We start from the raw sequence: 27,391 nt of genomic DNA, 5'->3' as shown, positions 1-27,391 counted from the left end.
CGATCGGTGGGCACCGATCGCGGGCCCATGGCACCCTTGGCACGGCCGTGGTACTGCCGTGCCAATCGGTGCCATGGTTTTAAAAATCGGCACTTTACGGCCGTTTTTACGAACGGCCAGACCAGGTGTGTTTGCCGTTCGTAAAAACAGCCGTAAAGGGCTGGGAACTCGGCCCATCGGCCAGCTGAGAATCGCTGCTGGCCGTAAAAAAACGGCGGCAGCGATTCGTATCGGGAGTCGGGCGTGGGGGGGGGGGGGAGAATAGCGGGAGGGCGTCAGACTAGCGTGGCCGTAAAATTTTACGAACCCCGCTATTCTCCGCACCGTCGTGAGTGCGGAGAATTGCGCCCATTATCCGTCATCTTGTATTCAATTCCCCTTGTAATCAACAATGGAATTGGGGATAATATATTGGCATGGATTGAGAATTGGTTAGTAGACAGGAAACAGAGTAGGAATAAATGGGTCTCTTTGAAGTGGCAGGGATCAGTGGTTAGACCCAGCTATTCACAATTTTCATCAATGATTTAGAAGAGGGAACTTAAAGTAATACTTCCATGTTTGCTGATAACGCAAAACATGGTAGAATGTGAGTGGTGTGGAAGATGTTAAGAGACTTCAAGATGATTTAGACAAGTTAAGTGAGGGGGCAAATGCATGGCAGATTCAGTATAATATGGATAAATGTGCAGTTATCCACTTTGGATGGAGAAACAGAATGGCAGAGTATTATTTAAATGGTGATAGATTGGGAAAGGTTGACATACAAAGCGATCTGGGTGTCCAAGTATACCAGTCACTTAAAGCAAGCATGCAGATACAGCAAGCAGTTAGGAAGGCAAATGGTACTTCATTGCAAGGGGACTTGTGTACAGGAGCAAGGATGTCTCAGTAAAGCTGTATAGGGCCTTGGTGAGACCACACCTGGAGCATTGTGTGAGAAAGGATACCTTGCCATGAAGTGAGTGCAGCGAAGGTTCGCCAGACTCATTCTGGGATTGCAGGATTGTCGTATGAGAAGTTGGGTTCACTGGTCCTGTATTCACTGGAATTTTGAAAAATGAGAGAGAACCTATGAAGAGAGGGTCATGCCTGGGCGGTGCCAGGGTGAAGTGCCGGTGGGGGGGGTGCTCCAGGAGAAATTCTCTGTGCTGGGGTGGCCTTTAAAAGTGGCAACCCGATCTTGTAGGGATTAAATTGCTGGCCGGGCAGGTGGATCAGAAGCTGCCCCACCAGCGTTGTGTTGTGAGACCGCCCCTTTATGTTTTTCACTCTTCAGTGGTGGGACCATACAGCGGAGAAAGCTGCCATTGCTGTTCGCGGCATCAGTGCTGCTTTTCCTGCCCGCTATAGGCCTTTGCCAGGAAACTTGTGCTCTGTGTTTCTGTAACATTCTATTAGCTTTGCTGATTACATGCTGCATGCACATACTAACCTTTTGTGATTTTGCAAAAGGAAGCAGGAAAGAGAGAGAGAAAGGCAGTAGAGAATGAATGGAGGGGATTTTCCACAATGGTTAGCTTGGGTGAGCCAAAAACACAAAATTGAAATGCTGCTGGAACTTTGACAGTCAAGGTGTTTGGACATGTTAGAGCCCTGAGAGGCAACTCAGTGCCCTTTCCACCTTTGCTACACAATGCTAAATTGCATGACACCAGTCCTAATGGCATCAGTGAGGTAAATGATACATTCTACACAAATCTTTCATTGCACCCTTGTACATTGAGGACTCTGCAGGCACTGCTTCTGTGACAACTAGAGGTTTGTATAATTGTAACTGTGCATACAGATATGTGCCCTCTGGAAGGTGGAAGCGAAATGCTTCTGATGTGGCCTGATCTGCCTAACATCCATCCTTTGGGCATCCAATACAGAAAGAGTCATATGAGGAAATCATGGTACAGATTTGGCAGGGGGTGGGGTGGGAGGCCTGCATCAGGACAATTAGCAAGAAAATATGTATGTGATACAGTAGCAGCAAAAGAGCAGAATTTAAAGAGAGGTGTTTTGAAAGTTGCATGGCAATTTGTTAACCAATCTTTTTACTAGGATCACATAATGAACTTCTGTATAAAGCAGTCCAATAGAAAGTATTGTACAACTTAAACATAACTTTGTTTCTTACACTGCAGCATTCTATCTTCGAATTCAAGAACCTTGGATTGAAATTAATAGTTCTACGTATGAATTTAGTTTTACAATTTTAAAAATAAAACAAATGGGGTACAATTTAACTAAAAAAAAACAGAATCCGTTCTGGGAGGGAATCAAAGGGTTGTCAACCTGGTTGATCCCTGGCGCAGGCAAATTTCCAGCCTGACACCTTGGCAGTTCCCCAGCCAGCCTAGCAGTGTCACCTGGGCACAAAGACTGGCAGTGCCAATGTGCTTGGGTGGTGCCAACAGTGCCGGGGCGTCAGCCTGACCAAAGGCTGACCCATTAGGGGGCCTCCAATTACCTGGGTGATATGCCAAAGAGTTGTTCCTCCTGGTCCCCATTTGTGTTGAGCAGTTCTGAATGGCGCCCAGCTCGGGTGGTCTCAGCAGGGCTATTAGATCCCATTGTGGGAGGGATCTAGATCACACCTCTCGCTATATGCCACAAAGGTAATGACTGTTGGAATCACCAGCCGTGTCCCCATAGGATCATAGAATTTACAGTGCAGAAGGAGGCCATTCGGCCCATCAAGTCCGCACCGGCCCTTGGAAAGAGCACCCTACCTAAGCCCACATCTTCAACCCATCCCCATAACCCAGCAACCCCATCGAAACCTTTTAGACACTAAGGGCAATTTAACATGGCCAATCCACCTGTTCCCATGCCGGCAGGACACGGCTGGTAAATAGGGCCCATGTTTTTGTGCTTAACAAAAATAAAACAGCCAGTTGCTTTGTTTATGTGAAAATGCTCAAATATATTTGCAAAGTTTTTGATTTTCTTTGTCAGGTATCATTCATTGCAACGGAAGATTGTACAAAAAGACTGGGATAGGAAGAAGTCAGCACATAAAACAATGGGGTTACCCAAAGTTGAACCTCCTTGCCCAAAACATCATCTATTGAAGCATTCCAAGGAACCAAAGCTTCCAGAAAGTAAGCCTCTGTAACTTTAGAAACTAAAATAAATGTTTCAGTTGTCTGTGTGACATTCAACACATACCTCTATGTTAAGTAATGGGTTAAGAGACATTCCAATTAGTTGTCTCATTTATGTTAAGTATCCAATAATTGACACTGATTATGTAAAGCGGCTTCAGGTGGCCTATGTGTCAGGTGATGTGATGACAGAGTTTAGTGCAGAGTCTAAAGGTATTGGTGAAAAGGAGCAGAACCTTTGACTATACAACAGCAGCTAAACGTCAAACAAATGGTAGCAGAGGATGGTTACTGTGCAAATGTGAAGGGTTGAAAGATACAACTTTTCCAGACCAAACCAAGGAGTGACTGAGAAGAAAAAAAACCAAAGATATATGGCTGAACCTAGGATAAAGATGGCCGGCTATGACTATCCCCCCTTATTTTCTAAAAGGGGATTGTACGACCAATGGAGAAATGCAGTAGGTATGTGGACTAAGGTAACTGCCTTGGGAAAGAGAAAACAAGGTATGGCATTGGCTTTTTCTCTACCTTATGACAGTAAAACCCGGAGCAAAGTGTTTTCTGAGCTGGAATTGGAAGAGTTAGACTCAGAAGAAGGTCTGCAGACTCTATTATGTTACATGGATAAGATTTATTAGAAGGATGACTTGTTAAGTGCGTATGAAGCATGGTCGGATTTTGTTAGGTTCCGGGAAATAGAGGATTTCTCCATTGAAGACTATATAATGGAATTTGGCAGACTATATAAAAGGCTGCAGAAACACAACCTGGAATTTCCACAGTCTGTGTTGGCCTTTAAATTACTTGACTGTGCTAGAGTGAGCAACATGGATAGGCTCTTGGTTTTGACAGGAGTTCAGTTTGTGGATAAGGATACATTATTCGATCAGATGACAGAAGCTTTAAAAAAGTTTCTGGGAAAACATTCAATTCTGATGGCTCTCGTGACCCAAATAGGTCAGCCTGCAATAAAGCAGAATATGGAAGATACACTACTAACAGGATGGTGAACTCATACGGCTACAAACAGGTATCAAGTGAGATACCTTTGCTTCTGAGCAGACCGTCGATGAAGAAAGCACACATGAAACTGGATGTGGAACAGGATACGGCAACAGTTTTTGGCACGACGGTGGACTTACAATTTACACAGTCGGGACCAGTCGGGACACTATTGCTGACAAATAATATTTCAAGTAGAGTTGTTAAGGATGTGTTAATGGCAGTTGAAAATGAGACGTTAGCTGATAAAAAGCTTGTTGTATTAAATCTGCGTAGGCAATTTGTGCATCCGTCTCCTTGGAATCTGAAAAAATTATTAAATGATGCAGTGGTAAGGGATGAAGACTATACTAAACTGATAGAACAGGATAGTGATCGCTGTGAAGTTTGTAGGAAGTACAGAAGGACACCAGCACGACCGATAGTAACGTTACCTTTGGTCAGGGAGTTTAACGACATTGTAGCCATGGACCTTCAGATCTGGGATGAAGCCAATAATATATTTATTTTGCATTTTGTAGATTTAGCAACCAGATTTTGTCAATCAACGATTGTACAAAGTAAAGAAAAGATCAAATCATGGAAAAATGTATAGGTACAGGAATGGGCCCACCGGCAAAATTCCTTACAGACAATGGGGGAGAATTTGCTAATGATGAGTTTGGGGTTATGTGTGAAAACGTGAATATCACAGTTATGAATATGGCTGCGGAAAGCCCATTTAGTAATGGTGTCTGTGAAAGAAACCATGCTGTAATCGACGAAATGCTCTGGAAAATTTTGGCAGACCGACCGAATTGCAGGCTAAATTTAGCTTTAGCATGGGCGGTACATGCAAAGAATTTATTGCAGATGATTGGGGGCTATAGTCCCTATCAATTAGTGATTGGTAGAAATCCTAAAATTCCATCCATTTTGGATGACCAACCTCCAGCTTGGGAAGGGACTACAATTAGCTCTGCCTTTGCTGAGCATTTAAATGCATTACATAGCAGTAGAAAAGCCTTTTTGGAAGCAGAAATCTCTGAAAGAATTTGCAGAGCTTTAAGGCATAATGTACGGCCATCAAATACCATTTTTCAGCAAGGATACATGGTATTCTATAAGGGAGACAATTTTAATGAATCGAAAGGCCCAGGGAAGGTCATAGGCTTAGATGGCAAAACAATTATTTTGCAACATGGCAATCAAACTGTTAGGGTACATTCATCAAGGATAATGGGTACAGACTACAAATTTCCAAATTTAGACAGAGCAGACAGACATGACGAGGAACCAGGGTCATCTGGTACGCAAGTGTTACAGAACTATGAGGACCAGTTAACTGATAGAGACAGGGTTTCTGTAGAGGAACACAACACTTCTTATGAATTAGAACAGGCCATTTTTCCAAAAGGACAACTGCCAAAAGTTGGCACAAAAGTGACATACTTGCCTGAAGAGCCTAGTCAATGGAAGGATGCAACTGTTATTAGTAGAGCAGGAAAGGCCACTGGAAAGTCCAAACATTGGTTGAATGTACAGCATTCAGGGAAGGAGTCAAGGGAATGGATTGGGAACATGTAGTTCGAAAATGGAGGGCACAGATATGCAGTGCCAGTTGACATAGTACATCGGACAGTGAACAAGTCTGCAGGAAAATGTTGAGAACTATTGAAAGGACATCCCACAGCAGAAGGGAAAGATCAAGCAGTAGCAGCACAGAACGAGATACCAGGCGGGAGGGGGGATGTAGTTTATCACGGTCTTGGAACATGAGTAAGACTACGAATACTAATAGGAGTAGAAGCCCACATTCACATGAGATTTTGGTGGCTTCCAATAAATTAGATGAAAAAGTTATCAAAGATGCCAAACAGCAAGAACTGCATAGTTGGAATGAATTTGGGGTATACATGGAAGTACCGGATCGGGGACAAAGAGCTCTATCCCACAGATGGATTTGCGTGGAAAAGGTTCTTCCGGATGGAACTTATAAGGCAAAGGTCAGCCTTGTGGCAAGGGGATTTAAAGAAAACTTAGAAGATCAGGATTTAAGGGTAGATTCACCTACAGCAGGAAAGATTATTTTAAAGATCTTCTTGGCTCTATTTGCCACAAAGGCATGAGAATGCAAATCTATAGATATAAATGCTGCTTTCTTGCAGGGACATCATCTCAAGAGAGACATTTTTCACCGTCCTCTAAAGAGCCAGCTAACACAGAAGGGGTACTCTGGAAGTTAAACAAATGTATATGTGGATTAAATGATGCGTCTAGAGTCTGGTATTTTTCAGTAAGGTCAGTTTTGTTAAAGTTAGGCTGTTGCCAGTTGAAAGCAGAGCCGGCAATGTTTTAATGGCACTATAAATGAAATCTTTCTGGCACCTTTATGGTGCATGTCGATGATTTTTTGTGGGGTGGGACTAGTGATTTTGAAGCTACTGTAATCTCTGTTTTGAGGAAAGAATTCAGGTTTGGAAGTCAGGCTTCCGGTGCACTTAAATATATTGGACTGGAAATCAGACAGACTAAGTTAGGGGCAACTTTACGACAGCAATCTTATTTGGACAGCATCAGCCCAATAGCAATTAGCCATGGCCAGTTTTCACAAAAGACGCAATGGTTTCAAAGATGGAAAAAGAGCAACTGCGAAGTTTAATTGAGCAACTGAATTTGTTAGGTAGACAGACTAGACCGGACATGAGTTTTGATGTCTTAGAGTTCAGTACAAAAACGAATGATCCCAAAGTGGAAGACATAATACGAGCAAATGAAGCGTTGGTCAAACTAAAAATGCAGGAGTGTGTTTTGAGGTTTTAGGTGACCTTAGGCACTTGAAACTCATAGTTTATAGCGATGCGCCGTATGCAAGTTTATGTGATGGGGTTTCAAGCGCGGGAGGTTTTCTAATTTTCCTTTTGGGGAACAGTGGTAAATGTTGCCCTCTTGTGTGGGAAACAAAGGAAATAAGGAGACTGGCCAAAAGCACTTTGGCTGCTGAGACGTTAAGCCTTGTAGAGGCGATGGATGTAGCCTTTTATATATCTCAGATAATGGCAGAAATTTGCGGATTAGGGGATTTGAGTAATATACCTATTGAATGTCACATTGACAATAAATCCCTGTGGGATAATGTGCACTCTACAAAAAGTGTCAATGAACAAAGGTTAAGGATAGACATCGCAAGTTTGAAGCAGATATTGGACAGAGGGGAAATAGCAAAAATTAAATGGGTCAACAGGAGCTATCAATTGTCAGACTGTTGTACAAAAAAGAGGGGCTAGCTTACAGAAACTTTTGGATATTGTTAATGAAGGGCGCCTGTTTCTGTGACTGTTTTTTTTCTTCCAAACAATGAAAAAAAAAGACGGGGGGAAATTGTGTGTGTGTTTTTGAGTTTCTTGTAATTTTGTTTTCACCTAATTATTTATTTTCTGCAAAGAAGAGGAGACTGTTAAGTAATGGGTTAAGACACATTCCAATTCGTTGTCGCATTTATGTTAAGTATCCAATAATTGACACTGATATGTAAAGGGGCTTCAGGTGGCCTTTGTGTCGGGTGATGTGATGTTAGAGTTTTGTGCAGAGTCTCTTAAAGTGAAATAAAGGTGTTGGTGAAAAGGAGCAGAACATTTGATTCTTTCTATAACAGCAGCTAAACGTCTAACACTCTACATACTTCAGTTTTTCTTTCAAAAGGTACAATACATTTTGTAATGGAGGCATCTTCGAGGTGCTATACTGAATGTTGGAGGTTGTTTCAGAAGCTAATCCACAGCACATGACTGTCACCTATTCATATTACTGGTTGGAAAATGACAGACCATACCTATGATGCACTCCTTTTGAGAGTACATGAGTGTCAATTTAGTCCACAGGCTCCAAGGTTGATTGAGTTTTTATTTAGTGCATGATCATGCAGCTAAGGCAGCATTTATTATTTATCCCTAATGCCAGTTCTCAGTTTACAATCTGGTGCTTTGTTGAACTGGTTGTTTTTTATTAATTGGCCTCGACTGAGAGAAGGAAATTTTCAATTTTGATGAGGCTTTTTGCATAAACAACCCATTCTATGTCCGAGCTGATTTTCCTTTCCATGTTCTGTCATCATGTAACACATCACAATAAAGTCTGATTCTAATCATGTGACATTTAGATTCTGGAATCAAGGACAAAAGGTCAGGAGCCAGCAAGGGAGAAGGAGAATTGTAAGTATCAGTTTTGGGAGAAGGATGAAAAATAGAAAAGGTGGAGAGAATAAATGAAAAATGGATTTCAGGGATAGGGGAGAATGAAATGGGATGAGGGAAGAGAAGGATACTGGGATGTGGCAGCTGGTGAAGTGGAGGGGGAAAGTTGAAACAAATGTCAAGGATTGAAGTTGATAGATAGGAATGGAGGTATGCTGAAAGAGTGGAAATGGGGGTAAATGAGAGGAACATAGGAACGTGTGTAGGCTATTTAGCCTCTCAAGCCATTCCTGCTATTCAGCAAGATCATGGCTGAGTTGTGACCTTAGTCCAAATGCTTGCCTTTAAAAGAGTGGAGGAGGAATCGGGTAAGAAAGTAGGAATGGATCAGGTGGATTGAGGTGTTGAACAAAAAGAGGGAGAATGGTGGTCAGGAGATGAGGGTTGGGGCAAGAGTGACTGGACTGGGATTAGAGTCGGGGACTTGAGGAGGAAAAAGAGGACCTTGGGAATGGAGAGATAATTGGAGACCATAATAGGGCTCAGGTAGGGAAAGAGGGAAGCTGGATTAGAGACTAGAGTTTCAAAATAAATTTAAAGTACCCAATTCTTTTTTTCCAAATAAGGGGCAATTTAATGTGGCCAATCCACCTACCTTGCACATCTTTGGGTTTGTGAGGATGAGACCCACACAACATGAGGTGAATGTGCAAACTCCACATGGACAGTGACCCAGGGCTGGGATTGAACCTCACTGGAGACTAGAGTTGGGGAAACTGAGGGGCAGGAGGGCTGGGGCACAAGGTGGGCAGAAGGGAAGGGAGAAGCAACAAGGGAAATGAGTTGGATGTGGAGATCAACAATTTATTGCAGAGCCAGGAGCAGGAACAGCATCCTTGTGAGTGGAAATGGCACCAAGGGAGGAGGAGCTTGAGGTGAACAAAACCAGGAGACTTATTACGGGAAAAAATAGTCTGGAATAACATTTAAAAGGGATTGGAATAAATATTTGTAAAGGAGGAATATGTAAGGTTCTGAAAGGGAAAGGAATTTAAACAGCAAGCATTAGCACTTGGGACTGAAACACTTCCACCTGTCCTGTAATACCTATCATTCTACAGAATCCCTTCATTCTGTCTGAGTTCAGGGAATGGCTGGAGGTGAGCAGAGTTTAGTTCATTGTGTCCTGTGAGAAGAACTCCAAATACTTTAGACACTGCCCTTTGTGCAATATCTTGGTTTGGTTCAGGTTGGTCTGTACTGACTAGTTTTAATGCCTAACTGACGACCCCCTTCACACAGAAATTGAGTTCCTACTTTATGCAGTGCAGGAGGATTATGTCTAGAGTTCTAGAGTTGCTACTAGTTAAAGATAGAATATTGGGACATTTATACTTAGTACTGCCAATTATGTATAACCTATTGGTAAGTTATTCTTCTACTGTTCGTTACGAGGAGAATCTGAGTGTTATTAGTATTACTGTTAATTATTGCTGCAATTTTAGTGAGTTACTATTACTGATGGAATCAAGATTTTTCCCCACATTTCTGATCTTTACTGATTTGTAATCCCTCTATTCCAGGGATGTAGGTGTCAATTGCAGAGTTCCAAATACCACCATAGCTGAGATTAGCTAATTTAGCATAGACTCGGGCCTTTACATTGCTAAGTGCTACATCAAGATGTGCATCCAGTTGTTGGAGAGCCAATTAGGAATTTTATGTTAATGTATTCATTGCTCCACAGGTAGCTGAGATGTGTCAATTCTCAGCCAGTGAGTGGATGAGGGAACCATCATTTCACATCTTTTTCTGGGCCGTTGCTGAACAATGATGGTGGTCACAAAGGAAATCTGCAATCTACATCATCTCAGGAACTTAATCTGTTTAATTCCACAGGGAAACCTTACAAAGTCCCTGTAGAAGGAATAACATCCTCTATCCCATCCGACAAGCCAATGATGGGACTTCACAGCAAGAAAAATTTTGTTCAAGCTAATATAGTCGATGTTCAGATGTTAGTGCCCAAGAAACCTGTGCCCATCCTTGTCGATACTAGAAGAGGAAATAAAATGTTATTGGAACCATCAGGGCTTCTTCCAACGCTCCTGTACAGAAAGGTAGATATAAGCATTTGTGTGTTAATGGATTGGAATAAATGTTTGCTGTCTTTTTATAAACTTTTCATTATAAGTCCCGAAAGACGTGCTGTTGGGTGAATTGGACATTCTGAATTCTTCCTCTGTGTACCCGAAAAGGCGCCGGAGTGTGGCGACAAGGGGATTTTCACAGTAGCTTCATTGCTGTCTTAATGTAAGCCTACTTGTGACAATAATAAAGATTATTATTATCAACTTTTAAATTCTTGGCAGCAAGGTGACGCAGTGGGTTAGCCCTGTTGCCTCATAGCACCGAGGTTCCAGGTTCGATCCCTGCTCTGGGTCACTGTCTGTGTGGAGTTTGCACATTCTTCCCGTGTTTGCGTGGGTTTCACTCCTACAACCCAAAGATGTGCCGGGTAGGTGGATTGGCCAGGCTAAATTGCCCTTAATTGGAAAAAATAAATTGGGTACTCTAAATTTATTAAAAGAAAACTTTTAAATTTGTCACCAGATATAAAGGAAATGTTATACATGGTTTTCTTATACCAAATATTTTCAGTCCCTTGAAAGAAAATAGTCTCTTTTCCAAATATTCAAATGTCCCACTCACCTGCACCTGTTATTATTTTTCAGAAATAACATGCTAGAAACTGGCATTGTATTGATACCGGGTTTTTAACACTGCTCATTTATCACCTTGATAGCTGTAAAATATTGAAATCAGTTTTTCACTAAACTTTGATTGATTTCAGTCAAATATATAATTGACTTTCTAGCATAAAATATAATATTCATTTACGAAAGTTAACTAATAGGAGTTTTCCATTTGAGTGTTTGTGGTTGCTTATATAATCCCATAAAATATTTGAATAAATGAGTATCATTCCAAAAGTATGGACTTAAAGCAGAACTGCTTATGAGTAAGCATTAGGAATGATAACATAAGGACACAAGGTTAAATACCTACATCTCAAAAAGTGTCATAAAACAGTGATGTTTACTTATGAACAGTTAACAATTTAAAAATAATCCTAATTGTGCGACGTCAAAAGATCAGTGCATATTATTCATTCTGTCTACTGAATAATGAATCAAAAATAGTAATGTACCTATAAGAGTTGGATTGCATATTAACAACAACAACTTAAATTTGTATTGCATCTTTAAAGCAATAAAATGTTCCAAGGCACTTCAAAGAAGTGTTACAAAGTAAAATTAGACATTGAATTACGTGAGGCAACTCTGAAGCAGATGGCTAAATGGTTGGTCAGATAGGTCAGTTTTAAGGAGCATATCAGAGAGGCTAAGAGATTTAGGGAGGGAATTCCAGTGTTTAGGACCCAGGTAGGTGAAGACATAACTATCAATGGTGGAACAATTAAAATTGGGGAAGTTTAAGAGGCTGATATTAGAGGAGGGCATTAAGAGATTATTGAGATAGGAAGTAAGACAACTGCGGGACCTGAAAACAAGGATGAGAATTTGAAAATTAAGAAGCTGCTTCATTACGAGCTAATATAAATCAGTGGGAATAACGGTGCTGGGTGAATGGTACTTAGCATGACTAATGACATGAGCAACGCTGTTTTGTGTGACCTCAAGTTTCAAGAGGGCTAAATGCAGGAAATCAGTCAGGAATGTGTTGAAATAGTCAAGTCGAGAGGCAAAAAATTCATGAATGAGATATTTGGTTATAGGTGAGGCTTGGCAGGGCCGAGCCAAGTGGCATTACAGAGGTGGAAATAGGCTGTCTTACTTTTTTTTTAAATAATTTTTATTGAAAGAATTTTTTACATGAAGATATTTACCCCAACTAACTATAAAATATTACAAAATATTCCCTCTTAACAAATATCCCCCCCCCGCCCGAACTCGCGCGCGTTGTCCCTCCCCCCTCCCCCAAAAACAAACAAAGCAACAATCAACATCAGACATGAACTGCGAGCAAATTTGCCCGCGTTTCAACCGTAAATAACCCACCACAACCGTTGCTGCCACCCCCCCCTCCCCCCCCCCCCCCCCCGGGTTGCTGCTGCTACGACCTCTGTACCCTATCTCTGAGCCAAAAAGTCAAGGAACGGCTGCCACCGCCTGAAGAACCCTTGTACCGACCCTCTCAGGGCGAATTTGACCCTTTCCAACTGAATAAAGCTTGCCATGTCATTAATCCAAGTTTCCACGCTTGGAGGCCTCGCGTCCTTCCACTGTATTAGTATCCTTCTTCGAGCAACTAGGGACGCAAAGGCCAGTACTCCGGCCTCTTTCGCCTCCTGTACCCCCGGCTCCACCCCAACCCCAAAGATCGCAAGTCCCCATCCTGGTTTGACCCTGGATCCCACCACCCTCGACACCGTCCTTGCCACCCCCTTCCAGAACTCCTCCAGTGCCGGACATGCCCAAAACATATGGACATCGTTCGCTGGACTTCCCGAACACCTGACACATCTGTCCTCACCCCCAAAGAACCGACTCATCCTTGTCCCCGTCATATGGGCTCTATGTAGCACCTTAAATTGAATGAGGCTAAGCCTCGCACACGAGGAGGAAGAATTAACCCTCTCCAGGGCATCAGCCCATGTCCCATCCTCTATCTGTTCTCCCAGCTCCCCCTCCCACTTGGCTTTCAGCTCCTCTACTGATGCCTCCTCCGCCTCCTGCATTACTTTGTAGATGTCCGATATCCTCCCCCCTCCGACCCAGACCCCCGAGAGCACCCTATCACTCGCCCCCCTACTGGGGAGCAAGGGAAACCCTTCCACCTGGCGTCTAGCAAATGTCTTCACCTGCAAATGTCTAAACATGTTTCCCGGGGGGAGCCCGAATTTCTCCTCCAGCTCTCTCAGGCTCGCAAACCTCCCATCTACAAACAGATCCTTCAGCTGCCTGATGCCCACCCTGTGCCAGCTCTGAAATCCCCCGTCCATGTTCCCCGGGATGAATCTATGGTTCCCTCTTAACGGTGCCTCCATCAGACCTCCCACTTCCCCCCTGTGTCGCCTCCACTGCCCCCAGATCTTGAGGGTGGCCGCCACCACCGGGCTCGTGGTGTACCTCGTGGGAGGGAGCGGCCATGGCGCCGTTACTAAGGCCCCCAGGCTTATGTTGCCACAGGACGCCCTCTCCATTCGTTTCCAAGCTGCCCCCTCCCCTTCCATCATCCACTTGCGCACCATCGATACATTTGCCGCCCAGTAATACCCCGAAAGATTGGGTAATGCCAGCCCTCCACTATCCCTACTCCGCTCCAAGAAGACCCTCCTCACCCTTGGGGTGCCGTGCGTCCACACGTAGCTCATGATGCTACTCGTCACCTTTTTGAAGAAGGCCCTAGGGAGGAAGATGGGCAAGCACTGAAATAAAAACAAAAACCTCGGGAGGACCGTCATTTTAACGGACTGCACTCTGCCCGCCAGCGACAGCGGCACCATGTCCCACCTTTTAAATTCCTCCTCCATCTGTTCCACCAGCCTGGAGAAGTTCAGCTTGTGGAGAGTCCCCCAGTTCCTTGCCACCTGCACCCCTAAATATCTAAAACTCTTTCCTGCTCTCTTAAACGGGAGTCTCCCGATTCCCTCTTCCTGGTCCCCTGGGTGTATCACAAATACCTCACTCTTGCCCAAGTTTAGCTTGTACCCCGAAAAGTCCCCAAATTCTGCTAGCAGTTCCATCACCTCCGGCATTCCCCCTTCTGGGTCTGCCACGTATAGCAGCAGGTCGCCGCGTATAACGATACCCGGTGCTCCTCCCCGCCCCTTGTCAGCCCTCTCCACCCCCCCGAGCCCCTCAGTGCCATCGCCAACGGTTCAATTGCCAGTGCGAAGAGCAGGGGGGACAAGGGGCACCCCTGTCTGGTCCCCCGGTGGAGCCCAAAATATTCCGACCTCCTACCATTCGTCACTACACTTGCCATCGGGGCCGAATAGAGCAGCTTCACCCATTTAATAAATCCCTCCCCAAATCCAAACCGTTCCAGCGTCTCCCACAGGTACTTCCACTCCACCCTATCAAATGCTTTCTCCGCGTCCAATGCCACCACTATCTCCGCCTCACCCTCCACTGCCGGCATCATGATGACGTTTAGCAGTCTCCGCACGTTCGTATTAAGCTGCCGCCCTTTCACAAAACCCGTCTGGTCCTCGTGTATCACCCCTGGCACACAATCCTCTATCCTGGTAGCCAGGATCTTTGCCAGCAACTTGGCGTCCACATTCAGGAGCGAGATAGGCCTATATGACCCACACTGCACGGGGTCCTTGTCCCGCTTCAAGATCAGAGAGATCAGTGCCTGCGACAATGTCGGGGGCAGAGCCCCCCCCTCCCATGCCTCGTTGAAGGCTCGTACCAGCACAGGGCCCACCAAATCCGCATATTTTTTGTAAAATTCCACCGGGAACCCGTCTGGCCCCGGCGCCTTCCCCGTCTGCATATGCCCAATCCCCTTGACTAGCTCCTCTAACCCTATCGGCGCCCCCAGCCCCTCTACCAGCTCCTCTTGGACCTTGGGGAACCTCAATTTGTTCAAGAAGCCCTCCATCCCCCCTCCCCTCGTCGGCGGCTCTGACCGATACAGCTCCTTGTAGAAGTCTCTGAAGACCCCATTTACTTCTGGCCCCTTCTGCACTACGTTCCCACCCCTCTCCCTCACTCCCCCAATTTCCCTAGCCGCATCCCGCTTGCGGAGCTGATGCGCCAACATCCTACTCGCCTTCTCCCCATACTCATAAATCGCGCCCTGCGCCCTTCTCCACTGTGTCTCTGCCTTTCTGGTGGTCAACAGGTCGAACTTAGCCTGCAAACTGCGCCGTTCCCCCAACAGCCCCTCCTCTGGTGACTCCGCATATCTCCTATCCACGTCCAAAAGCTCCCCCACCAGCCTCTCCCTCTCCTGTCTCTCCCTCCTTTCCCTATGTGCCCGTATGGAGATCAGCTCCCCCCGGATCACCGCCTTCAGGGCCTCCCAGACCATCCCCACCTGTACCTCCCCCGTGTCATTAATGTCCAGATATCTCTCAATGCTCTTCTGGACCCTCTTACACACCTCCTCATCCGCCAGCAACCCCACATCCAGGCGCCACAGCGGACGCTGGTCTCGCGCCTCCCCCATTTCCACATCTACCCAGTGTGGCGCATGGTCTGAGACCGCTATGGCCGAGTACTCCACTTCCCGTACTCTCGGGATCAGTCCCCTGCTCAATACAAAAAAGTCAATTCTAGAATAGACTCTGTGGACATGGGAGAAAAAGGAATACTCCCTCGCCCTCGGCCTCCCAAACCTCCAGGGATCTACCCCTCCCATCTGCTCCATAAACCCCTTTAACACTTCTGCCGCTGCCGGCGTCCTACTCGTCCTTGAACTCGATCTGTCCAGCACGGGGTCCAGCACTGTGTTGAAGTCCCCCCCCATGATCAGGCCCCCTGCCTCCAGGTCCGGAATGAGGCCCAGTAGGCGCCTCATGAAGCCAGCGTCGTCCCAATTCGGGGCATACACATTAACCATCACCACTTTCTCCCCCTGTAGCCTACCCTTCACCATGACATATCTACCCTCTTTATCCGCCACCACCTCCGCCGCCACGAACGACACCCTCTTCCCTACCAGGATCGCCACCCCCCGGTTCTTTGCGTCCAGTCCTGAGTGGAACACCTGTCCCACCCACCCCCTCCTCAGGCGGACCTGGTCCGCCACCTTCAAATGGGTCTCTTGTAGCATTGCTACATCCGCCTTCAGTCCCTTCAAATGCGAGATTACTCTCGTTCTCTTGACCGGCCCATTCAGCCCCCTCACATTCCAAGTGATCAGCCGGGTCGAAGGGCAGCCCGCCCCTCTCCCCTGCCGACTAGCCATATCCTGTCACCTGCTCGCCCCGAGTCAGCCCTCCCCTTCTGACCCGCTCCCCATGGCGATGGCGCCCTCCCCCCCCCCCTCCGGTCCTCAACTTCTCCTCCCTGGCCTTTTCAGCAGCAACCCGGTAGCCCCCCCCCTTCCCCCCTCCCCTTCCCCCCCCCCCCCCCCACCCCCCTCCCCCCCCAGGCTAGGACCCTTCCTAGCCGCGATGCACCCTCCATAGTACTTCCGTGAGTCAGCTGGTTTACGCTGACCCGGCTGCCCCTGCCACAATCCGACTCCTCCCGGCATGGGGGACATCCCCCCCCTTACCACCCCTCCTCGACCCCGCTCCAGCGCGGGAAAGGGAGCCATTGCTGACCCCGCCCCTTCCTCCCACCCTCCTCCCTCCTCTGCCCCGCGCGCGGGAAACCAGAGGAAAGCCCGCGCTTTCGCCCTGCCACTCCACACCCCTCCATCTTCAGTTCCACCCCCGTCCCCGATCCCACCCCGATACAAAGAAAAACCCCACAAGAAACACATACCCCCGGCACTCCCCCCCCCCCCCACCCCGCCCCCCCAACATAACATTATAAATAACAGAAAAAAGAACAAAACTGGTAGAGAGAAAAAAAAAGGGTCCAAAAATACAGCCAAGTGAAAATCCAACCAAAAGAAAGCCACGTGTCCAGCTTAAAGTACCAGAGCGGCAACGACCGCCAAGTATCCCCTGGTTCTAGTTCGAGTCCAGCTTTTCTTCCTGGACAAAGGCCCACGCCTCCTCCGGGGACTCGAAATAGTGGTGCTGGTCCTTATAGGTCACCCACAAGCGCGCTGGCTGCAGCATCCCGAATCTAATTCTCTTGGCATGCAGCACCGCCTTCGTCCGGTTGAACCGGGCCCGCCGCTTTGCCACCTCCGCACTCCAGTCCTGGTAGATCCTCACCGTCGAGTTCTCCCATTTGCTGCTCCTCTCTCTCTTGGCCCACCTCAGCACCCTCTCTCGGTCACTGAATCGCTGGAACCGAACCAGCATCGCCCTCGGGGGTTCGTTTGCTCTTGGCTTCCTGGCCATTACTCTGTAGGCCTCCTCCAGTTCCAGGGGCGAAGGGACGGCCCCTGCCCCCATCAGTGAGCCCAGCATTTCTGCCACATACCTCGGGAGGTCCGACCCCTCCAGCCCTTCTGCCAGACCCAGGATCCTCAGGTTTTTCCGCCTCATGCGGGTATCCATCTCCTCCAGTTGGTTTTGCCATTTCAGGTGGAGTGCCTCGTGCACCTCCACCTTTCCCACGAGGACCGTGGCCTCCTCCTCCCTCACAGCCATCTCCTGCTGCAGCTCCCGAATTGACGCCTCTTGGATCGCCTGGGCTCCCATCAGCCTGGTGGTCGTCGCGTTCATCGACTCCAGCAGCTCCACTTTCAGCTCCGTGAAGAAGCGCAGGAGAACGGCCTGCTGCTCCTCCGCCCATTTCCTCCAGTCCTCGAGTGCGCCGCCGGCCGCCATTTTGGATTTCTTCCCCCGCTTTTTTCGGGGCGCTGCTGCCGCTTTTTTTCCTGCCCCACTTCGGGTGATGACCATACATTTCGCAGGGTTCTCCTCTGGGGACCTTCCCCCACCGGGAATCGTCGTTCCAGCGCCGTTAGGGGCCCTCCAATCGGCCCGAAAACACCTTCCTCGCAGGAGCAGCCAAACGTGCGACTTAGCTGGTCATAGCCGCAACCGGAAGTCAAATAGGCTGTCTTACTGACGATGGTTTTGTGATTCGAAGCTAATCCTTGGTCAAATATGATTCCAAGTTTGTGAACCATCTGGTTTAATCTCAAACTGTTGCCCTAAAGAGGGATGGAGTCAGTAGCTCATGAATAGAGTTTGGAGCTAGGACCAAGGGTTTGACATTCCAATAATTAATTGGAGACCATTTCTGCTCATCCAATACTTGGGGCTGGGTTTCTTGGCCCTATCCAGAGTGGGTGCAGAATTTTGCATTGGCATGCCGCTCCTCAATTCCATCTCACCCCTGGGCAGACCTTCCTTCCATCAGAAGTGGGTATGTTTGCTGATGATTTCACAATGTTTAGCACTATCCACTGACGTAGTCCATATCCAAATGCAACAAGACCTGGATAATATCCAGGCTTGGCATGGCAAGTAACATTCAGGCCACACAATTATCAGGCAATGATCATTTCCAATAAGAGAGAATCAACCATCACCCCTTGAAATTCAATAGCATTACCATAACTGAATTCCCCACCATTAATAACCTAGGGGTTACCATTGACCAGAAACTGAACTGGAATAGCCATTTAAATACTGTGGTGACAAAAGCAGGTCAGAGGCTAGGAATCCTGCAATGAGTAACTCATCTCTTGACTCCCCAAAGCCTGTCCACTATCTGCAAGACTTAAGTCAGCCATGTGATGGAATGCTCTCCCCTTGCCTAGGTAAGTGCAGCGCTAACAGAAGCTTGAAGTTTGACACTGTCCACGACAAAGCAGCCCACTTGATCAGTATCTCTTCCACAAACATTCACTCAATCCACCGCCGACGCGCAGTCATTGTGTGTAACATCTCCAAAAGAAGTGAAGGGTAACAGAGATGGGAACCAGCATAAGGACCTTCCAGTGGCTATCTACAACAGCAGCATTGAGTCTGAGGAAGTATCCTGCAAAACCTAAAACATAACATACATTATTGATGCATTCTTAAGTGTGCTGGCTTCCCCTTTCTGCTTCTTTGAGTAAGAGGACACTGCCTCTCAGAACCACAGATGGATACTCCTCAAAGCAGGTTCCTCACAAATGAAGAAGTAAATGAGTTGGGAGAATGAGAATAGGTGGGCACTCTCTATTCTGCTGCATTTAATAGCTGCCCTTAATCTTTGCCTGTTGTTGGCACATACACCCCATCCCTCAGGGAAAAGCTGCAGAAATCTTGGGAAAATATGAAATGAATGGGGCTATATATATCTGCCCCTTTTCCCAGTGCTTTATGACCAGTGAATGCAGCATTTTTTTGACACGCCGGACGAGGTGGATAAGTTTATAGATTGGGAGAAGTTTGAGGACATTGGTTCTTGTGTGGGTTCACTTGCAAGGCCGAACTTGGTATTGTACTCAGGGGGGGTCAGGGACTGTATGTTTTTAAGTTTGATTGTTATTGTTATTCAATTTTCACTGTTAATATGTGGTTATAGAGCCTTGTAGCATGGGGTTGGGGGAGATGGGTTGTTGATGTCGAAGGTCTTTCTATGTAGTCATTGGGCGGAGATGGATGATGCGACCACCTTGAGGGGACCCAGGAGATGGGCGAGACAGGGGCCGGGAGATGCTTATTGGGTTCTGGATCTGGCTAACCAGGGTGGGGTTGGATGGGGGGGGTAACCTTATTAGCAAAAGGGTGCCGTTTTTGGCAAGCAAATAGTGGGAGACTCGGGTAATGTGACGGTAAGTGGTAAATTGGAGGGAAGACCTGTGGTTTTGGTAAATGTTTATACCCCCAATTGGGATGATGCTGACTTTGTGAAGAAGCTGTTGGCTAAGATTCCAGACTTGGATACGCATCGGTTGATCATGGGTGGAGATTTTAACATTTTGACTCTGTGGTGGACCGGTCATGCCCCAAGTCCCTGAAGATGTCTGGGCAGCGAAGGAGCTGTTGGGGTTCATGGAGAAGATGAGGGTTGTGGAACCATGGCGGTTTCAGAACTCGACAGCGAGTTCTCCTTTTTTTCCCACACGTACGTGGGTTGTACTCCCATTTCAATTTTTAAATTATGGATAAGACGTTGGGTAGAATTGGAGTTTCGGTGATAGTTGTGTTGGATCATGCGCCACATCTTGTGGATGTGTGCGTGGAGAAGGAGGGATCCCAAGGACTGCAGTGGAGGTTAGATGTGGATTTGCTGGTGGATGAAAGGGCATGTGCAAAGATTGGGGCAGCCACAGGCTCCTATGTTGAGATTAACAAAAATGAGGATGTCTTGCCTTCCATACTTGGGAGGTGTTGAAGGCAGTAATCAGAGGAGAGCTGATCTCGATCAAGGCACATTGGGACAAATTGAAAAGGCTAAGGCTGGTGGAAGTCATTATAGCAGTAGATAGGAAGCACTTGGCTTCTTCTCAACAGGGTTTGTTGAAGGAGAGGAAAAAGCTCCAAAAAGTGTTTGAACTTATGTCGACGGGGAAAGCAGTGGGACAATTGCGTCGGATCAGGGGTGTACTTTACGAGCACGGGGAGAAGGCCAATAGGCTGCTCCCACACCAGCTGAGGTGACAGGCGGTGGTGAGGGAGATTGGGCGGGTAAAGGACTCGGGGTGGAGGGGGCGCGGGGGGCAGGGTGGTTACTGAGCCAAGGAAGAAACTGGAGCATTTGAAGCTTTCTATCAGGGGCTACACAAATCGGAGCATCCGGGGGTGGGGGTGGGGGATCAATCAGGTATGAAGCAGTTTCTAGATAGCTTAAACTTCCCAGTGGTGGAGGAAGGGAAAGTGAAAGGGTTGTGAGCCGCAACTGGGCTGGAGGTGGTTTTGGGAAGCATTCAGTTGATGCACTCTGGATAGGCTCTGGGACTGGATGGATTCCCAGTAGAATTTTATAAAACGTTTGCCACGGTTTGGGGCCGCTCCTGGTAGAAATGTTTACTGACTCGTTGGATAAGGGGGAACTCCCACACATGCTTCGATTTCTAAAGAAAGATAATGACGCGGAGGAATGTGGATCCTATCGACCAATTTCACTTCTAAACGAGGATGCAAAGTTGTTGGCCAATGTTAGCAACAAACCTGGAGGTTCAGATACCACGGGTGATAGTGCAGGACCAGACAGGATTTGTGAAGGGGCGGCAGTTATTGTGAAATATCAGGAGATTGTTAAATGTGGTGATGACGCCCCCGTCGGGCCATTCTTGGTCTTATTAAAGCCAGCCCTTCTCTCGGCCAGCTCTGCTCCCAAGTCTTGGAGAATACAACCGTGTGGCCTCCCCAAGTACAATTATGGGTTTCCTTGGGCCACTTAAGGATACTTTCCTTGTCGAGGTATTGGTGTAGCCTCACGATAATTGCATGTGACCGCTCTCCAGCTCTAGGCCTTCCCCAGTGACTGATGAGCTCGATCTACTTCTGGAGGATGGTCAAAGACTTCTTCCCCCATCTGCTTCTCAAACATTTTGGCCACATATTCCATGGCTTTCATCCTTCAGTGCCTTCAGGTAACCCCATGATCCTTAAGTTCTGCCTCCGTGTGCCGTTCTCAAGGTCATCCGCCTTCTCCCTCCGCTCTTTCTGCCCCTCCGCCATTACCAGCATTTCGGCCTCTAAAGAGGCATCCGATCCTCGTGGTCAGCCATTGATTCCTCCAACTTCTGGATCAATGTCCTCTGAATCTTGGTTGGGCAGCATGGTAGCATTGTGGATAGCATAATTGCTTCACAGCTCCAGGATCCCAGGTTCGATTCCCCGCTGGGTCACTGTCTGTGCGGAGTTTGCACGTTCTCCCAGTGTCTGCGTGGGTTTCCTCCGGGTGCTCCGGTTTCCTCCCACAGTCCAAAAATGTGCAGGTTAGGTAGATTGGCCATGATAAATTGCCCTTAGTGTCAAAAATTGCCCTTAGTGTTGGGTGGGGTTACTGGGTTATGGGGATAGGGTGGAAGTGTTGACCTTGGGTAGGGTGCTCTTTCCAAGAGCCAGTGCAGACTCGATGGGCCGAATGCCTCCTTCTGCACTGTAAATTCTATGATAATCTCCAGGCTCTACTCTCTCCAAAGAAGCAAACACAGCCCTACCCCCTGAAGGACCATGCTACTCAGGTGATTTCTTGGAAAAGGCAATGGGCTGAATTCTCCATTCTAGAGACTAAGTGTTGACGCCATCGTGAAAACGGTGGAGTTTCATGACAGCGTAATTAAGTCCACCGGAGAAGCTATTCACAGACTGCAAAGCGGCTAGCACGGGCGCATCGGGAACCACAACATGCTGTTAACGGACCGGCGGCCAATTCCCTGGTTCCGTAATTGACACCTGCCACGGCTGCACATAATGCATTCTCCCCCTCACACACACAAGCATCGCAGCCAACAAAGTCACAAGGAGAACAGCACCGCGATTCCGGGACGACGAAAGGAGACCCTCCTTTACTCAGTGGAGGAGAAGAAGCTGATACTATATCCCAGGCCGGGATGGAGGTCAGCAGGCGCCATAGTTTGCCGTGCCTGGACAGAGGTGGTAACCTCCATCAGCGCCGTCGGGGTGGTGGGGCAGAGTGGAGACCAGTGCAGAAAAAAACTGCACAAACCTCCTCAGGGCAGCCAGGGTGAGTACCCAGCGCTGTGCCCTAGCACTAACCCCCGCTACCCCCACACACACATGTTACCCGCCCTGCAGCCATCTCCTCTGCTGCAGCCTCTGCCTCCTCTCTGAGCCATCCCCACTCACACTGCCAAAGGACTGCATTCAGGACAGTCCGGGTGCCGCCACAGTGGCCAACATCGCTGGTTGCTGACCAAACATGTTCATCTGCAGGGGATGAGGGGAAAACATCATGGCGCATACACTCGTGCACAACCAGGTGCCATGGGCTACACGGTGGCCCCGGCCATCACCGCGCGCCCCAACCACGCATGTCCCGCACTTGGGCCCCGCCGGTGCGCTTGGTCCCGGCGCCCGTCCCTGCTGCCAGGGCCACCCACAAAGCCTTTGTCTAGGTGTCCACCCAGGGGCTGGGGTGGGTGGCCAACAAGATGGCTGTAGAGATATTCAGATATCAATATACATGATCAACGTATGAAAATCTAGTACAATCATTTCGACACTAGGGACGGAATTCTCTGCAAGGCCAGATGCCGTCGTGAAACCCGGAGTGTTTCACGATGGCGTCGGAGGCCGCTCCTCGCCCCCTAATCTCCTCTCCCCCCTCGGGGGGGCTAGGAGCGGCTGACCGTAAATCTCGGCCGCTGGGCCTTGTCGCTGGCGTCAAGACCCGGCGCACCGAGAATGACGCGGCGACGCCACCTAATGACGTCAGCCGCGCATGCGCAGGTTGGCCGGCGCCAACCTGCGCATGCGCGGTTGCCATCTTCCCCTCTGCTGCCCCGCAAGGCGTGGCGGCTTGATCCTGTGGGGCGGCGGAGGGGAAAGAGTGCGTCCCTTTGAGAAGCCGGCCCGACGATCAGTGGGCACCGATCGCGGGCCAGTCCCCTTCCGAGCACGGCTGTGGTGCTCACTCCCCTCTCCGGCCCCCACAAGCCACAAACGAGCCTTTGGCGCCATGTTCACGCCGGCAGCGACCAGGTGTGGTTGCCACCGGCGTGAACCGGTCGGGAACGGCAGGCCGCTCGGCTCATCCGGGCCGGAGAATCGCGGGTCAGCGTGAAAACCGACGACCCGCGATTCTCCGAGCGGCATGTCGCAAAACGCGACACGCCATTTTGGGGGGGGGGGGTTGGGAGAATCGCGGGGGGGGCCAGAGCGGCCCTCCCGCGATTCTCCCACCCGGCCTGGGCAGCGGAGAATCTTGCCCTAGATGTTTCACAGTCAGATACTATAAGAACTGGTTGCCTGCCTTTTCTAGGTCAGATGACATGATGTGATTCAGAACAGTGAACAGAGAATAGCTAGAGTGAGAGAAGTTAGAACTAATTGGTTATAATAGTGTATAGTTATATAGTTATATGTATTGTACTTTATATCTTCATTATTAGTTTAATATTGAGTAAAAGGACTCACAGTTTATTATTTTATTACTCATTAAATAGTTCATCTTTCAACAAGAAAACTATTGGTCATTTTATCATCCTGGGGGATTCAAGAGTATTATATATATTTTAGATAAGTCATTATTTTTTAAATGACAATGGCGACCGTAATGGCATTCGGTGTGTGGGCACCGCCCCTGTCATGTCGGAGGCTCATGTCTGATCGGCATGTTTCCCCCTCTTCACCCCCTCCCCCGGTCCTGGCAAGGAACGCACCCGCCGAAAGCACAACCACTGTCCGATATGAGAGCCCACAGCCCCCCACGCCACCTCCTACCTCCTCTCGTAGCCACCTCTGCCAGCACACCGGCTTCACGATTTTTAAAAGGTGGTCAGAAACACGGTATCAGGAAATCGGCCTATCCGGGGCGCTGAATCGGTGAGGCCTCAGGGCAAATAATGAGATGCATACTGTACTTTCGGGCCCCCGGCGGGCGCTGTGGATTCGTCGAGTCGGGGGCGGGGGGGGGGGGGGGGTCCATTGGCGTGAAACTGGGGTCAAACCCGACTTCGGCGTCTGAGCCGATTCTCCAGCCGATCGCGTTTCGCGATTTTGACGTGATGTTACGGAGAATCCAGCCCCTTGTTCCTCCCAGTCCAAAGGTGGACTTAATGGCCGCGATTCTCCGAAATGGAGACAGAGTGTGAACGCCGTCGCATTTCACGACGGCGCAGGGACTACCGCTGGCCAGAACAGCGCTTGAGCAGTTCAGGCCACTCCAGCCATCCTTCCCAGTGCTAAATGGGTGCGCGCCAACCCGCGCATGCGCGAGGGACTTCTTCAGCGGGCTGCCCCGACGCAACATGGCGTGGGGGTTCAGGGGCCGGGAGCGCAACAAAGTAGGCCCGTGGTGGGGGAGGGAGAGGCCGGCCGGCTGATCAGTGGGCCCTGATCGCGGGCCTGACCCCATCGGAGGCCCCCCTCGCGGACGGAGCCCCCCTCCCCCCCCACGGACCGCCACCCCGACCCTTTGCGCAGAGTTCCCGCCGGCAGTGACCAGGTGTGGATGGCGCTGGCGGGACTCTGCTTTTTCAGTACGGCCGCTCGGCCCATCCTGGCCAGAGAATCGGCAGCCCCGCTGCGTACAGTGGCCCGCGACCGGTGCCGCGTCAAATGCGCCGGCGCAAATGGCACCGATTCTCCGCACCTCAGAGAATCGCGCGTCAGCATCGGGGCAGCGTGGCATGGTTGCGGCGATTCTCAGGTCTGGCGCAGGGCTCGGAGAATCGCGCCCAATATTGTTTTCTAGTATCCAAAAAATGCCCCATCCTTCCAAATTTTAAAAGTAAAATCCAATTTGTAAAGATATTTCCCAACAAAGGTTTCTTCAGGAAAGTTTACACTATGATTTCGAATCTGGAAAAATTATTTCCTGATGCGAATTATTTGCTGTGATTGATCAGAATACCTGAAGTGATATTGAGCCCTAGCATCGGAAGGTTCAAGTTGCACCCAATTAGAAGGTGTTGGAAAATTGAGGGAAGCTCATGAAAAGCTGCTAGCTGAAGTAAGAAATTTCAGAATATATTTTCCAAAAGGCTAATTTATTTAAATAGCGTAGAACTATAGAGAATATATCCTAATGTTAATTTGGTACATCTAATTTTCAAATCATCAAGCAAACTTAGATAATGGTAAGTGCAAGGTGTGAGCTGGAAAGGAAGCCAACAGCTTACAAACTAATAAAGAGAATAGTTTGAAACCAGTATTCCTTGGAGATGGGACTGAAGTAGCACAGGGAAGACTCAACTGTTCAAGCCACAGCTTACATGCTACCCTTGGAGAAAGCTTGAAGAAAGCCTGAGGAAGGAGCAGTGCTCCGAAAGCTCGTGTTTGAAACAAACCTGTTGGACTTTAACCTGGTGTTGTAAGACTTCTTACTGTGCAGTAACATCACGTCAAAATCGCGCACAGTCACCCCAGTCCAACGCCGGCATCTCCACATCGTGTGTATTTATGTATGTATAACAGCTTGTAAATGTGAACAAGACCTAACGAGTTTCTGCTATGCTTGTGATGCCGTGACTGAAAATCTACACTAAATAGGAATAATTTTCAAAGAATTGTATCACAATAATTATCAAAGCTCAACCTTACAATACCCCTTTTATTAATGTTCATAGCAGAAGATAGTTTTCAGAAGCAGATCCGTGTTTATGTTTATGATCTCATTTTTTACCTCCTCCCAAGTGTGTGGGCTGGTGCTTGAATAAGTAAGGTGCCATGACAGAGTGACTGAATCAAGAACAGCAATGGATACTGTGGAGCTGTCAATTTTCTCAATGACATATACAAAGAACATTTATTTTAAGAGCGTGCATTCTAAATTGTGAATTATATGTGACTGAGTAATGATGGGAGATTTTTCAAGTAATCACGATTGTCTGAAAACTATAAACACCAAGCACCATAAGCAATTTAACCTCATTTACCACTTGAACCTGACAAAACTCCTCCAACTTCTCCATACATGAAGCAGCACGATAGGACAAATGCATAGCACTGTGGCTTCAAGCGCCAGAGTCCCAGGTTCGATTCCCTGCTGGGTCAATGTCTGTGCGGAGTCTGCACAATCTCCCATGTCTGCGTGGGTTTCCCCCAGCTGCTCTAGTTTCCTCGCACAGTCCAAAAACGTACAAATTAGGTGGATTAGCCATGATAAATTGCCCTTAGTGTCCAAAAGGGTTAGGAGGGGTTATTGAGTTACGGGGATAAGGTGGAAGTGAGGGCTTAAGTGGGTTGGTGCAGACCCAATGGGCTGAGTGGCCTCCTTCTGCACTGTATGTTCTATGTTCCTCCTCATGTCTTCTCAGATTTGATGGTTCCCATTTTTCCAGAAATGGCACCTCTTTTCCTCTGTGCACATCTTTCTCCTCTGTAGAGAACACAGATTTAGACAGGTTACTAACTAACTCATTATTTGACAAACCCACTGACTCCCACAGCTACCTCGACTACAGCTCTTCACACCCACATGTTGCAAGGCTCCATCCCATTCTACCAGTTCCTTTGTCTCCATTGTATTTGTTTCGATGATGCCACTTTCCAAAACGGTGTGGCTGACATGTCTTCATTGTTCTTTAATTGTGGTTTCCCACCCACTGTGGTTGACAGGGCTCTCAACCGTGTCTGACCCATCTCCCGCACCTCTGTCTTCACCCCTTCCTCTCCCTCCCAGAACCAGGATAGGGTCCCCCTTGTCCTCACTTTTCACCCCACCAGCCTCTGCATTCAAAAAAATCATCCTCCGCCAATTCCACCAACTCAAGCATGATTCCACCGCCAAACATACCTCACTCCCCCTGTCAGCATTTTGCAGGGACATTTCCTTCTGCAATACCCTGATCCACTTCTCCATTACCCCCAATACCTCACCCTTTTCCCACGGCATCACACAAGGTGTTACATTCTCCCTGCTCACCATTTCAGGCCCTAAA

At 48.1% G+C, this 27,391-nt stretch overlaps 1 protein-coding gene across 1 annotated transcript in view; it reads left to right on the top strand.

Annotated features, from left to right (window-relative positions):
- The window catches only part of enkur (enkurin, TRPC channel interacting protein), a 54,234-nt gene that overhangs the window by 8,150 nt on the left and 18,693 nt on the right, over window positions 1–27,391 (top strand). Inside the window, exons 2-3 of the mRNA XM_038798140.1 lie at window positions 2,947–3,092; window positions 10,172–10,392. Coding sequence (XP_038654068.1) covers window positions 2,947–3,092; window positions 10,172–10,392 — 367 coding nt within the window. The remainder of the gene's footprint in view (window positions 1–2,946; window positions 3,093–10,171; window positions 10,393–27,391) is intronic.

Source organism: Scyliorhinus canicula, chromosome 5 (assembly GCF_902713615.1).
Source record: "Scyliorhinus canicula chromosome 5, sScyCan1.1, whole genome shotgun sequence".
Lineage (NCBI taxonomy): Eukaryota > Metazoa > Chordata > Chondrichthyes > Carcharhiniformes > Scyliorhinidae > Scyliorhinus > Scyliorhinus canicula.
This window is presented reverse-complemented; position numbering and strand designations above follow the sequence as displayed.